At 43.9% G+C, this 12,592-nt stretch overlaps 1 protein-coding gene across 2 annotated transcripts in view; it reads left to right on the forward strand.

The window, feature by feature from the left end:
• The window catches only part of tasp1 (taspase, threonine aspartase, 1), a 35,581-nt gene extending 28,883 nt beyond the window's left edge, over positions 1–6,698 (forward strand). For both annotated transcript variants that reach the window (XM_065959590.1, XM_020655599.3), the window contains one exon: positions 4,374–6,698. In XM_065959590.1, the coding sequence (XP_065815662.1) occupies positions 4,374–4,466 (93 nt within the window). In that variant the 3' untranslated portion in view covers positions 4,467–6,698. The remainder of the gene's footprint in view (positions 1–4,373) is intronic.
• Positions 6,699–12,592: the final 5,894 nt, after the last annotated feature.

Here is a 12,592-nt window from a genome sequence, read left to right on the forward strand (position 1 = left end):
AGGCGTGAGGTTTGTCTGCATGTCAGTTGTGTTGATGGCAAACATCAAAACGGGGATGTTCTTCCCCTGAAAAACAAACAAACAAAAAAGCAGAGAGAGAAATATCTAACCTCCCTCCCCGTGGTAAGTCTTTGTCAGTGTAGCACTGGGAGTGGTGCAGATGAGGGTTGATGCTGGTGAGTAAGCTGCAGCAGAACAGGAAGTCCAATGAAGACTTCTTCAACTTCTTCTTTCTAAAAAAAAACTTGATAAGGACAAAAGATTTGTTTGCACCTTAACAGGCTGTCTGACTTCATCCTGATTTAAGCTCAGACACATTTGGAGCTCAGGTGCACTGACTCTCAGAGACATATAGAGCCAGGATGATCCACATCCTCAGCTGCTATTCTACAGACATTCCTCCCATTCCTCTGAGCATCCCACTGGGCCTTTCTAAGCAGCCAGTCAGAGTCCGTCTTCCACTGCTTTTCTGTGATAAGAACATGAAAGGCCTGATGCACAGTAGCTGGAGTATTTGGGACAGAGGTCAGACAGGATTTATAACCGCAGCAAGTCGGCTCCTCTCCTCCTTTCACAGTGTTTTATCCCTCACATTTGAATGTGTATATTTCTTCTGACAAACGACATTTTATAAACCCTGGAGAACAGTGAATCATGCAATAGTTCAGCCAGAGAAATGTGTTGGATGTCAGGCCAGTTTTTCAAACAGTGCTGGCAGCTCCTCCTGAGTTTTGTCTCCCTTTTCAATCAGATGTTGTTTTTGGGAAAGGTTGAATCTGTATCGTAATTCTTTTGACACTCGGCTGTAAAATGGCTGCAAAGGGGCCGTTCTGCAGCGGGGAGAGCATCTGGTTTCATTCAATCGCTCACCTGTGTTTGCACTGGAGAGGACATCAGAACATCAAGAACTGTTTTACAGAGGCACAAAAAAGCAGCATTGACAGGCTGGTGGCGGCGCTTCTGAAACAGTCGCACTATTGTGTTATTGTTCTTTGTGATTGGACAGATGAAAGCCAAGTGTTTAGGATCCACCGCGGCTCAGATCCCTCCTCCTAGACATCATTACCACTATAAAGCTTCGGCTGCTCAAACTGTGTACGACCAGAGGAAATCAAATGGCATGCTATTCAGGCTCCTGTTTATTGTCTGCTTTGTGTACTACATGACAAATGTCTTCCATTATGGTGCATGTTGTTTTTTATTATCCATCTCGTATGAAGAAAAAATAGCATTCTGAAAAGAATGTGAAACCACAAAAAAACAGAAAAACAGACGCAGTCATGGGGCTAAGTTTATCCTTTGGCCTGCTCTGTGGTGTTAATGTGCGGCTCCTCCAGCTCCTAAACACATTCATATCACAGAAGAATGTTGTTTTTCACCGTCAGATACAATGGAACTGTGTTTTTCATGTTGTGCTTTGACTCCGACGTGGTCCTGTCATGTGGTCACTTCAGTCACTGGGTAATGACTTGACAACAGACTCTCTGTAAGTTTGCGTGTCTTCATTTTTTATTTCTTTTTGTGGATTCACCCCAGCTGTCATATAATTCTACATTCCTGCGCTCCTATTTTAATCCCAGGGATTCTTTGTAACGCTGAAACAAAAGGTGTGTTACTATAGGCGACTTTTGAGTCAATTTAACACACATTTAGGGGCGCCAGATAGCCTAGCGGTTACCTAACATGCCCCATGTACGGACTCTGTAGTCCTCGTTGCGGCGGCCGGAGGTTTTTTTCTTTTGCTGCACTCTCTCCCGTCATTGTATGTCTCTCTTCAGCTGTCCTATCCGATTATGGCCAAAAATACAACTTAAAAACATATATATAACACACATTGCAGCTTTTGCTAATTACGCACCAAAGATATGGAACACATTAGCATTAGATATCAGGGAGGCTAGCTCACTAAATATGTTTAAAAGTAAGCTTAAAACGTACTTCTTAGCATTTAGAATGAGCATCTATTGGGTTATGTTTCACTGCTATTTTATAATATTTTATGCCTTTTTAATGCAAATTTCAAATATTTAATGCCTTTTTTATTAATTTCATTTTGTGTTGTTTCATTATGTGATCCTCCTTTTATGTCTCGTTTGCAGCAGATGGCCGCCAGGAGAAAAGATGCAGCGCTCAGAGTCATTTTTCCAAGCGCTCTGCCTTTTCTGTGCGGCCCCTCGGAGCGCTTTGAGTTGAAAATTAATCAACTTTTTGGAAGGGCGCTGTTGTCGTCACCATCGCTCTTTTAAACCCTCTAATCATATAGTAGATAGGCGATGATGTTCCCCGTATTTTTGTCTCCTACGGGTCGGGTCGTGTACCCACATCCTCCTCGCTCCGTCTCTGATCTTAGCCGTTGTAGGAGCCATAAATGTAAGTCGATTGTGTATTTGGTGTCATGGGTTGTTTACTGATTTGTTTATTGTTTACAGTCTGCTTGTTCCTGGTGGTGGGTGTGTTCACCGGAAATCTCGTGGTGATGGCAGTGATTATATGAGCCGCACTGACTTGTTCACCTGGTTTTTGGCTTGGATGGAGAGAGGGGTGAGCGAGGCCATCTTCCAGACAAAGTAGGAGGACAAACATCGTCCGTTTGATGCTCACAGTGAAGGGAAACCAATCCCAAGCAGTGCCCGTCATACAACGGCTGTTGTCATAGAGACGAGACACAAGTGCAGCGCCTTTACTCTCTTAGTGCACAGGACGGACACAAATAGTGAAAATCCAGCAGAATTTATTTAACCCGTGTGAGTCATTAAAATAGTAAACAGGAAACATGAGTTATGGTGAAGGCTGCCACATCAAAAACAGCGTGCGTCTGAGTGGATACAAATAAGTAAACGAGTGTTTACACGTGATGCTACAGCTTTATTAGCGTGATGCTAACCAGACCGGGTGTCACAAAAAGCGTTAGGACATCTGTGGTGTGACCTCCGAGCCTGAAGCACTCCTCACCCTCGCCACCGTGACTCATAAAGAAGGCGAAAAGCATGGCGTGCTTCTCACGCCGTGGGGGCTGTAATTAGTCTGGTTTACTTTAGTAACTCTTTGACTCTTCCTTCTCACTCGCTCATGTTGTCCGTCCTGTCAGAATGAAACTGAAAGTTAAGAGCTGGACTTGTGACAAAGGTTGTATGAAGGTGGTGAGGCTGAGGGCACACAGCTCGCCGCAAAGTGAGCCGGGTTTTGTTTTTCCAGCTGTGTGTCCGATGTGGTGAGAAAAAAATTGAGCAATGCAAAGACCTCTCGTTCCAACATCAGAGAGAAAACATTCAGCACGTATATTACTCCATTATGATCACACAGCTGAAACAGTCAAACGGGCTTCCTTTACCCTAACCTTTAGAAGATGAAGGAGGAGAGGAAGAAGAACCCGGAAAGGGGTCCTGGAGGCGTAATGGCCCCCTGAGAGTGTTGCCATGTGTGCATGGCGCTGTCTGTCTGGCTGTCGTCCCATTGTGGTGACGGTTGCCCTCAGGGTGCCAGGGAGGCCATATCACAAACCTACAGAGAAAAGAAGTCCAGCGGAGATGAAGGCTCCTGTGACTGGAGGAGTGATGGCAGGCCAATTCAGTCAGAGAGAGAGAGAGAGAGAGAGAGAGAGAGAGAGAGAGAGAGAGAGAGAGAGAGACTTAAAGGAGCAGTATGTAACTATGTCACCTAGTGTTTAAAATGGGTACGGCAGTCCAGATTCTAAACATCATAGAGAGCTGTCTCCCCCCCCCCTCCTCTCTAGAGTGGATGCTCACTCAGGTCACCATGTGGTGGACTCTGAAGCTTCAGTGTTTATCCAGCTCTGCATGGGTCTGTAAACCTTTCTGTGTTCTAACCTCTCTCCATTTTTCAAAAGCATCTCCAATATTGATCCTAGTTTGAGCACGTTTCTGCTCGTGGAGCTTATTAGAAACATGCAGAGGCTTTTTAGGTCGGGTACAATCACTTCTATCTGAACCACTTCTCTTGACCGCTTCCATCGCTGCAACACCTGTTGACCTGATAACTGTTCTCATATCTGGCAAACCGAGGGGCGTCCAAAACGGCTGTGTGGGGGGGTGTGTCTTAAAAGCGCCTACCTTCTCTGGTCCAAACAAATCCAGAGCATTCAGGAGCAGAATCTAAAGTTAGAAGGAGGACATACTGGCTGCTGCATTGTTGTCAGAGAAGCCAGCACTTCAACATAGCATGTTTCCTTAATGATCAGATAGTAAGATACCTTTATCATCTCACTCTCTACACAGCTCACTGATTGGACCTTTAGAGTTTGGAAACCCCTTTTGGAAAAGCAGGACATTTTATCTCTTGGCTTCGATGTGTATTTCTGTCCTAAGATGTTTTTGTCATTATATGTGTGTTTTTTTTTGTTTTTTTTCCTGCAGACACACATTTCCAGATTACCCCCCGGGACCGTTCCTGGACAGTGTCTGGCCATCGAGGGAGGTGTGTGTCGACTGATGAGCGTGGCTGAGTGAGCGGCGTTCTTCCTCCTTGTGGGCTTCTTCAGCAATACGCCAGTACAAACACCTCCCTCCTCTCCAACCACACACACACACACACACACACACACACACACATCCCTCGCCTCCACAATACCTATTTGATGCCAGAAGTAATAAGCTTTAGCTGTTTCAACAGGGGTCCAGGAAGGAGTTGGGGGTGTTATCTTCTACTTAGTGCACTTACAGGACTTCCCTTTGCCACAGTCTGCCTCCAGCATGCACCCCACCCCATCTATCCAGTGTCATCTGGATTAGACTTGATGCACCATTGCCTTGATGCACCATTCTCTCTTTGTTACTCTTATCCTACTTTAAGTCACTTCCTCCCTTTTGTACATAAGCTATGACTTAGGAAAACAGGGTGGATGTTCAACTTTTTGTTTTGTTTTGTATTTCTGAACAGATGTGATTATTTTTGAAAGCAAGAACTCGTTTTGTTCTTATCAAACTTTTCACATATTAAGGGATGGTTCTTGTGATTTTAAGCGGGGTTGTATAGGTACCTATCATTGGTCAGTTTATCACCTACAGGAGATGGCGGCCGGCAGTGCCTCTCTTTGGAGAAGCAGTCTGGACTACAGATGCTAAAACTAAGAAATAAAGATGGAGTTTAGAGCAAAACAAAAACACATAACGGACTTCATTAAAAATTGCTTTTATGGCATGATAAACCAAAAGATGGTGTTGTAGTACTCAAAATCGGTCTTGGTCTTAAGAGCAGTCTGGAGACGACTTCTTGAAGGTCTCGTTCCGGAATCAAAAGCATTTTTACCCGGTCTTGTCTCGGCCTCTGACTGGGCGGACTCCAGATTTTAAATCAACAACGGTCAAGACCACCACTGATTGGCTATTTCTCAAAGAAACAAATAACTTCCATTAATTTGTGTTAATTTTTCTCCACAGTGGTGCATAGTTTAGCTTTTGTGACAAAAACTGTATATAGAATGGACAGCGGAACACCTCGCCTCAAGTGAAGCCAAAAGATTTAAAGCTCCCCCCTGCTGACTGGCTGAAGGATAAGTCACAAACCCCGCCTCCTCTATGTTAACAGATGCTGTCAGATGCACTTTTCTCCAGCCAAGTTTCGTCATGATGATTATTATCACACCATTTTGTGATTAAGTCATCTTTTTTTCAGATAACATTCAGATTTGTATTAGTTATTCAGTACTATGGCATTATAAAATGCTGTGATTGACAGCTCTTTTAATCTGTTTATTAATAAGGTTAAGATGTGTTTTCATCAGTGGAAGTGGTGGGACGTATCTTTGTGTATTTGACTTCAACCTGTTCAACCAGAAGTGGATGAGGCATGCTGTCCATTTATTTATAGTCTTTGGCCTTTACAGACAGCTCCATGCTGACGGCCATCTTCTGTCAGTGTTATTGATAAGTACCTCATAGAGCCCGACATGAATAAATCTGAAGTATCCCTTTCAGAAGATGTCAGATTGCACCCTGTAGAATGCCTGATTAAGCATTTAAAGCTAGGAGAGATGAAGAGTAATGTTAATACATTCATACAGATTTACTTCCATATACTCGCACACACATGTAGTTATTAATCTCTCAGCATATTGTTTAATGTAGCATTAGTTTTTGCTGCAGAATGCTTTGCTTTGATTGTTTAAAAAAAAATGTGAATACATACCTATTGCATGTTGGAAACCTCGCTGTAACCACCACTCTCTGTTCTCAGACTGAAACGGGGAGCTATGCACCTCCAGTCACGCTGATAGTAGTGCTCAGGTAGCAGCATTTACTCCCACCAACAAACACGACTGTTAGAAGGAAATACAATCTATATATTTCTATAGTCACATTCACAGAGACATGTATTTTATAGCTATAAGAAAAGCTAAATCTTACGTATGCATTTAGCCATTAAATGGTGCTTTTGAGAGTTAAACAAAAAGTTGAGAATCATTTTGAATTCAAGGCCTTTGCACACCGACGTTTTGTCTCATACTGAGTAGAAAATGATGGCGGTTTGTGAGTAATGTTTTTTTTTTCTTCAGGTTATGGATTTCAAAAAACGAATCCAAAAACAATTGACCCGTGTGCAAAGGCTTTAAGAATCCATATCAGAGCTAGTTTATTCTTTACTTGAAAATACAAATAATATAAACACTTCTAATCTAAGGGAATATGTGCACAGCTCTCTACATTGCTCAAAAAGTGAATAAAAAAGTCTATGTTGCTACATGTCTGTGTCTGTCTTCAATCCTTTAAACTCCATGACTTGAAACCTTTACTTTGAACCGTACCTTTTTTCTTAGAAAGATGTATATTTCTTTAAGTAGAGCTGTCGGTGTATGCTCTGACAGACGGTATAAATATCACTATGTGTCTGTGCACTGCTATAAATGTATAGTCTGGGAATAAATTACATGCTGGTCAGAAGTGGAAAAAGGTATTCTGCTGAAGGGCTGGTGAGCATGCCGAAACATTTCAGCATGAAGCAGATCCTCGATGACTTTCCAAAATGGCTGCTGGGCTTCCCTCCAACACACACAAAAGAATACACCTTTCCTCAGCTACTTTTGTTAATGTTCTACACAGTTTCCATTCTCTAGAGTGTCTCACATTTTTAAAACTCTTTAAAAGCATACAAGCAAGTGTGGACTCCCATCAACCTAACTAAAAAAACGTGAAAAGATTGGGAAACGACCCGATTTCTTTAAAATAAATAATGTTGAAGTTGATGTTTTTTTCTAGCATTTTTAATGTGCGAAATGGTGTCCCACAAGGAACCGTAATGGGTCCTATTCTATTTCAGATTTATATAAATAACTTTGAATTCAATAACTTAATTGTGTTGCACTGTTAAAATATAAAAACTACAACTTTATGCAGATGACATCATTGTCTATATTTCTAACTCTTAAGGCACAAAAGTTGATTTTAAATGAATGAAAGGTTCAAGCAGGTCCTGCACAGGGTCAAAAAAATGTAGAAACGCTCAGAAAAAGCTACGTGTGGACGAGGCCAAAGCAACCAGCCGTCCCCCTTTTTTCTAACGTTAATATTATGGGTAAAATACAATCAAATTAATGAAGAGAGGGGTAAGTACTTTCTAAGAGTCGGTTCAATCTCTGAGGCGAGAGTTTGTCCAGCTGCTGCCTCTGGATCACGGCCAGTGTTGTGTGATTCAGGAATGTGCAATAGAGATGTTGAAGAGGATAAATATATTCAGCGTTTGAAGACAGAGATGCCTCCCTGTCAGAGCATCATGCCTGGTGGAGAGATAGAGCCACATATTTAAGATATCAGGCCTGTCAGGTGTGAGACGTCTCAGTCTTTTGACATCAAATTGTGCAAAATCAGTTTGACAGGTCAGGAGGAGCTGCAGAAGGTCATTGGAGGAGGTGCTGTGTGTGTTTGTTTTGGTTCCACAGCCCCCCTGACCCCTGGTTGAGGGTCTATTTAAGAGGAGTTATATGCTACCTTGCCCCCTCACCCTCACTCTCAGCTCTCTCCATTAGCTCGATCGTGTGTTATTATCTCTTTTCATCACAGCTAATCTGTGTTGCTGGGAGACCCTCAGCTCTATTCAGCGCAGACCCCTTCTCCTTCAGCCGTCATCCCTCTCTGTCCTGGATCCCCTCAGCTTTGAAAAAGGATCCTGGGGTCTTTAAAAAAGTGGACGGGGGTCCCGAGCCATTCAAGGTGTATCCAATGCCTCGCGCTCAGCAAGCCTCTTAAATGCAAAACAGACGGTGCAGCAAATAAAGATCAAAGGCAGCAGCCTCGCCCGCCCGGCCTGCTGTCCATGCCAGGCGCTTCTGTCACGGTGAATCACGGCCGTGTGGCTTCCGTGCTCATGCCGACCCCACCCCCCCTTCACCACCTAAGGGCCACCAACCCCGTTGACAGTGCTACAGCTCCTCCATGCCAGTGTCTCACATCAACACAAACAGGGTTAAAACCAGACAGTGTATGGAGCTGAGACCGAGTTTTTTTGTCGACAATTTTTAGTCGGGCTTCCTGGATTCATGAGGACTCTAGTACAGTCTGCGGGGGATGTGAACGCAACTGTGCTCAAACATGAAGTGGATCGATATTTGGTTGTAATTGCAAATTGCTGGTGTCGCTTCAAAAACGGTCATATCTGCGCTGCACGGGCCCGTTTCATCCTCTGAGCTGCACGGTAAGATGTGGACGCAGGAAGAGGGTCGTTGTTGGCGTCTCAGAAATAACACAAACATCCACAGTTAGCAGGATGGACTCAGCCTGTGATTGGTTGCCATGGTTACTTCTTATTCCTTCTTCTTGGCAGATTTGCAAACCAACTCCGTGCATACTGCCCCCTGCTGTATCCGACTGTGTACATACACAAGTGAACTCGGGCGCAGAGCGATGTTACTAATGTGAACGCAGAGCAGCGGGGGATCAATCCCCCCCCCCATACAACACAATGCAGATTGCATTAGTGTACTATATGTGTCGAGTGTTTGCTTATGTGCTCCGTCATTGTTTTGCCTCAGATGGTGCGTCTGCAGATCTCTGCAGTATGTCAGCGATGTTAGCAGAGGGTTAAGTAAGTCACCCTGCCTTCTCAGATGCTCCGCAGCTACTTGACCTGTTTGTTCAGCTGTACACCGAGGCACATGTTACACCAACCCCCCCCCCCCCCCCCCTCCCCCGCCACTCCTCCAGTGACTCACTGAGATGCAGGTCTGTGTCAACAGCTCCGCCCCTGAGCTGCTGGGGTGAAGTTCAAGAATGAGGGACGAGATAAGAAACCTCTCGGCGTCCAGATTAGCAGAGCAAAGAAGAAGAATACTTTTAATTAGGGTAGCTGTGCCGTTAGTGTGCTGCGGTTTTCGCGGCCCAGACACTTCCTGCATTGTGCTACACCACCCATAAAGTAACAGAGTGAGCGAGCGACTGAGAGAGTGAAAGCGAGTGAAGCTAAAAACGACTCTGCCACATCTGCACCACAAAAACAAAAAGATTCCCCCGTTGTGAAGTGGTCACAGACAACGAGGTGTAACGGCACTAACAGCTTCTGTTCTGTTTCTTAGAGCTTTTGACTTTCACCTCCACATCTGAAATATTTGACTTGTTACTTTGACTTACTGGGGTTGAATTTGTCTTGCACGCTTCCCTCCCGACATCAGGATTTGCACATAAATAGATGAGACAATAAGACGCAGCAAAGATGGTTCCTTGAAGTTGTTGTTCCTTTATTCCACACGTACTTGTAACATGATGAACAATTTAAAAGGAATCAATGAAGGGAAACCACAGAAAGGAGGCGTCAGGTTAAAACATCTCATCCTGACGGGGTCAACTTGTAGCCACATACAGGTCATACTCTCTTAATCATTTTGCATCGGAGCAATAATCTTCATTACTTTCATTATATTGTTCTTTAAATTGAAATTAGTCAGCGTTAACAAATCTCGATTATGGGCTGAAATACAATAAATGCATTCATCTTTTTCAACTGCATTGATTGCTTCTTATTCTTTTAAATATTTCTTTATTGAAGGTTTGCTTCACATGATGAAACACAGCATCTACGGCAGCGTTCACATTCACAATCTGTGAACAGAAGACAGATGAAGGAGAGGTTTGGGCAAATTCAAGTCAAAGAAAATTTGGCTTGAAGATGAAAAATACGAGGGAAAGTTGACGGGGGGAAAACGATGATTATGATGCAACTTGTGAGATATGCAAATAAACATTTAAACTTTGGACACTGGGAATCAAAGCCGCTGAGTCCTGACATGAAATGTGGTGCAAAGATGGCGTTCATTTTCTCTTTGTGTGATGTCTTTAAAAGTCTTAAATTTGATTTTAAAAAGTTTGCAGTAACCCTGAAAGAAGCTGGAGAACAGCTGAGCTCGCTCTTCAGTTACTACAACATGAATCCATCCAAGTTTCCACGGCCTTCTTCCCGCCTCTTGTTTTCTTTCTCCCACAGCTCGACCTCGTGTGTACTGAGACGTCAAACTGAGGGAGTCTCAAACAGCGCGAGCACGTTGGACCTCAGTTCCTTCTCGTTACAGAAATAGAGGCAAAAAAACCAACAATCATATCTTGGTGATGCCTAACGAGCCCTTTTGGATCCTTCACAATATACCACTAATATGGTGCTTTGCATCGTCTGAAACACGCCTGAGAGGAAGCCCTGGAAATAGAAATACAACATGCAGAGCCTCCCCGACGCCTTGCAGCCAATGCAACAAGTTTCCCCCCTTCTCGCCAGCTGAACGCTCCGATCCGTTTTTCTTTTAAAGATTTCTCACCGCCTCTAAATCTTTAAATCTGTATTCCGATCAGCCTCCTGCACAGGAATGAAATTTTTGCTCGAGGAGGGGAGAAGAAATGGGAGATGAAAAGCGAGGAGGCTGGACGAGTAATTGCCTGCTCTCCAGACACGTGGAGCCTGTCGAGAGAAAAAGATACCGAGGGGAGAGAGGGAGGGAGGGGGGGGAGTGGTGGAGGTATGTCATCAATTTGAGCTCGACCCTAATGTTTCAAAATACAGACGAACACCTCGCTTTGATGTTCACGGCCTGATCTGCAGACGACCCGCTAAGATAACCATCTGTACTGTAATCTTAGCCTGAGAGCTTTCAGTGGAGACTTCAGAAGAAACTTTACACACGCTGGGCTCGCAGAGGAAGGAGTATATCTACATGTTTTTAAAGAATAAAAGTCAATATCAGACTGCAGCTTGTTGATAAAAGCTGTGTTTGGGATAAATGGGGTAGTAGACGTGTGTGGAGGAATTCAGTATGAATAGTGAGGCAAGAAGTCGGCTGCACGTAGCGCCTCAGGGCCGGGGGGAACGTGCTCGGGCCTGCTGCGTTTATAAAGACAAACCCTGCACCCGGCCAGCTGTGCACAAGACTGCAGGAATGAAAAGCAGCATGAATGGCTTTCTCTGTGTGACAATGACTGCAGCTCTCAGCGGGCGAGGGATTGGTCAGAGGTCCTCGCTCCGGACAGGACGCATCCAGAGTGTGTGAGTGTGTGTGTGTGAGGGCACATGTACTCAGAAATTACCCAGGAATGTGAGGAAACATGCCAAAGACAAAGAATTGGAGCCACGTTCAGGGGAACCTTACCCTCCTCGCCCGATGAAGAAACATCACGACCCCGTGGAAAGGCCTCGCTGCAGAGCCTCGCTGCAGAGCCTCGCTGCGTGGAACTAATGGAAGTCTTGTGCGCCAGCTTAAACCTTCTGGACGAGTTTAATTGATGAGAGGTTTTTTTTTCTGCAGATGAATTTCCTCTGACAGCTGGAGAGAAATGTGATAGCGGCTGATGAAAACTCTGATTAAAACTCTGATTAATAACATCCACAGAGCCGATCACAGCAGCTGTCTCACCATGTGATCTAAAGTCTTATAAACATTATAATAACCATCTGAAAGGTTTTTTATATAAACTCTAAATATTGTCATTTAATTTACTGAAAGCCTCTCTGGGTTTGGCGTTGAATAAAACGTGTAAAAGCTTAAATATTTATTACAAAAAATTTATTTATAACAACCACATTCCAATCATAAGAAGGAGAGATGAAAAGTGAAGCTAATCTGAAAGTTTAAAACACTGTAGTTCCTCGAGTGTCCACTTGAGGATCGCTGCAAAAGTCCTATTAAAGGAGATCTATTCTGCTAATCAGGTTTTAATAAATATAATGTTAAAATGTTTGATGTCCATACTAAACGTTTTTTTAAACACAAAACACACAGTTTCTTGTTCTAAATCCACTCTGATCCTGTATTTGATCATGTCTATAAACCCCTCTATTTCAGCCCTGCTCAGAACAGGCTGTTTCTGTGTCTGTACCTTTAAATATGTAAATGAGCTGTGTCTGACCACGCCCCCTCTCTGGAAGGGCTTGGGTGTACTCGGTGCTTTCTCGCTCCATGTCCTATTGTTTGCAGTGAGAAGGCAGACTCAGAGGTCAGAACAAACACCTAGCTGTGGGAGTGTCACCCACCTGGGGGAGGGGCTACTGCCCTTTGTGATGTCATGAAGGGAAAATCTCCAAATGACCTGTTTGAGCACACATTTTCTGAAAAGTGGAGCAGGCAGAAGACGGAGAGGATGGACTTTTCTCATCATTGGAGGGTTTG

Source organism: Labrus bergylta, chromosome 10, assembly GCF_963930695.1.
Source record: "Labrus bergylta chromosome 10, fLabBer1.1, whole genome shotgun sequence".
Taxonomy (NCBI): domain Eukaryota; kingdom Metazoa; phylum Chordata; class Actinopteri; order Labriformes; family Labridae; genus Labrus; species Labrus bergylta.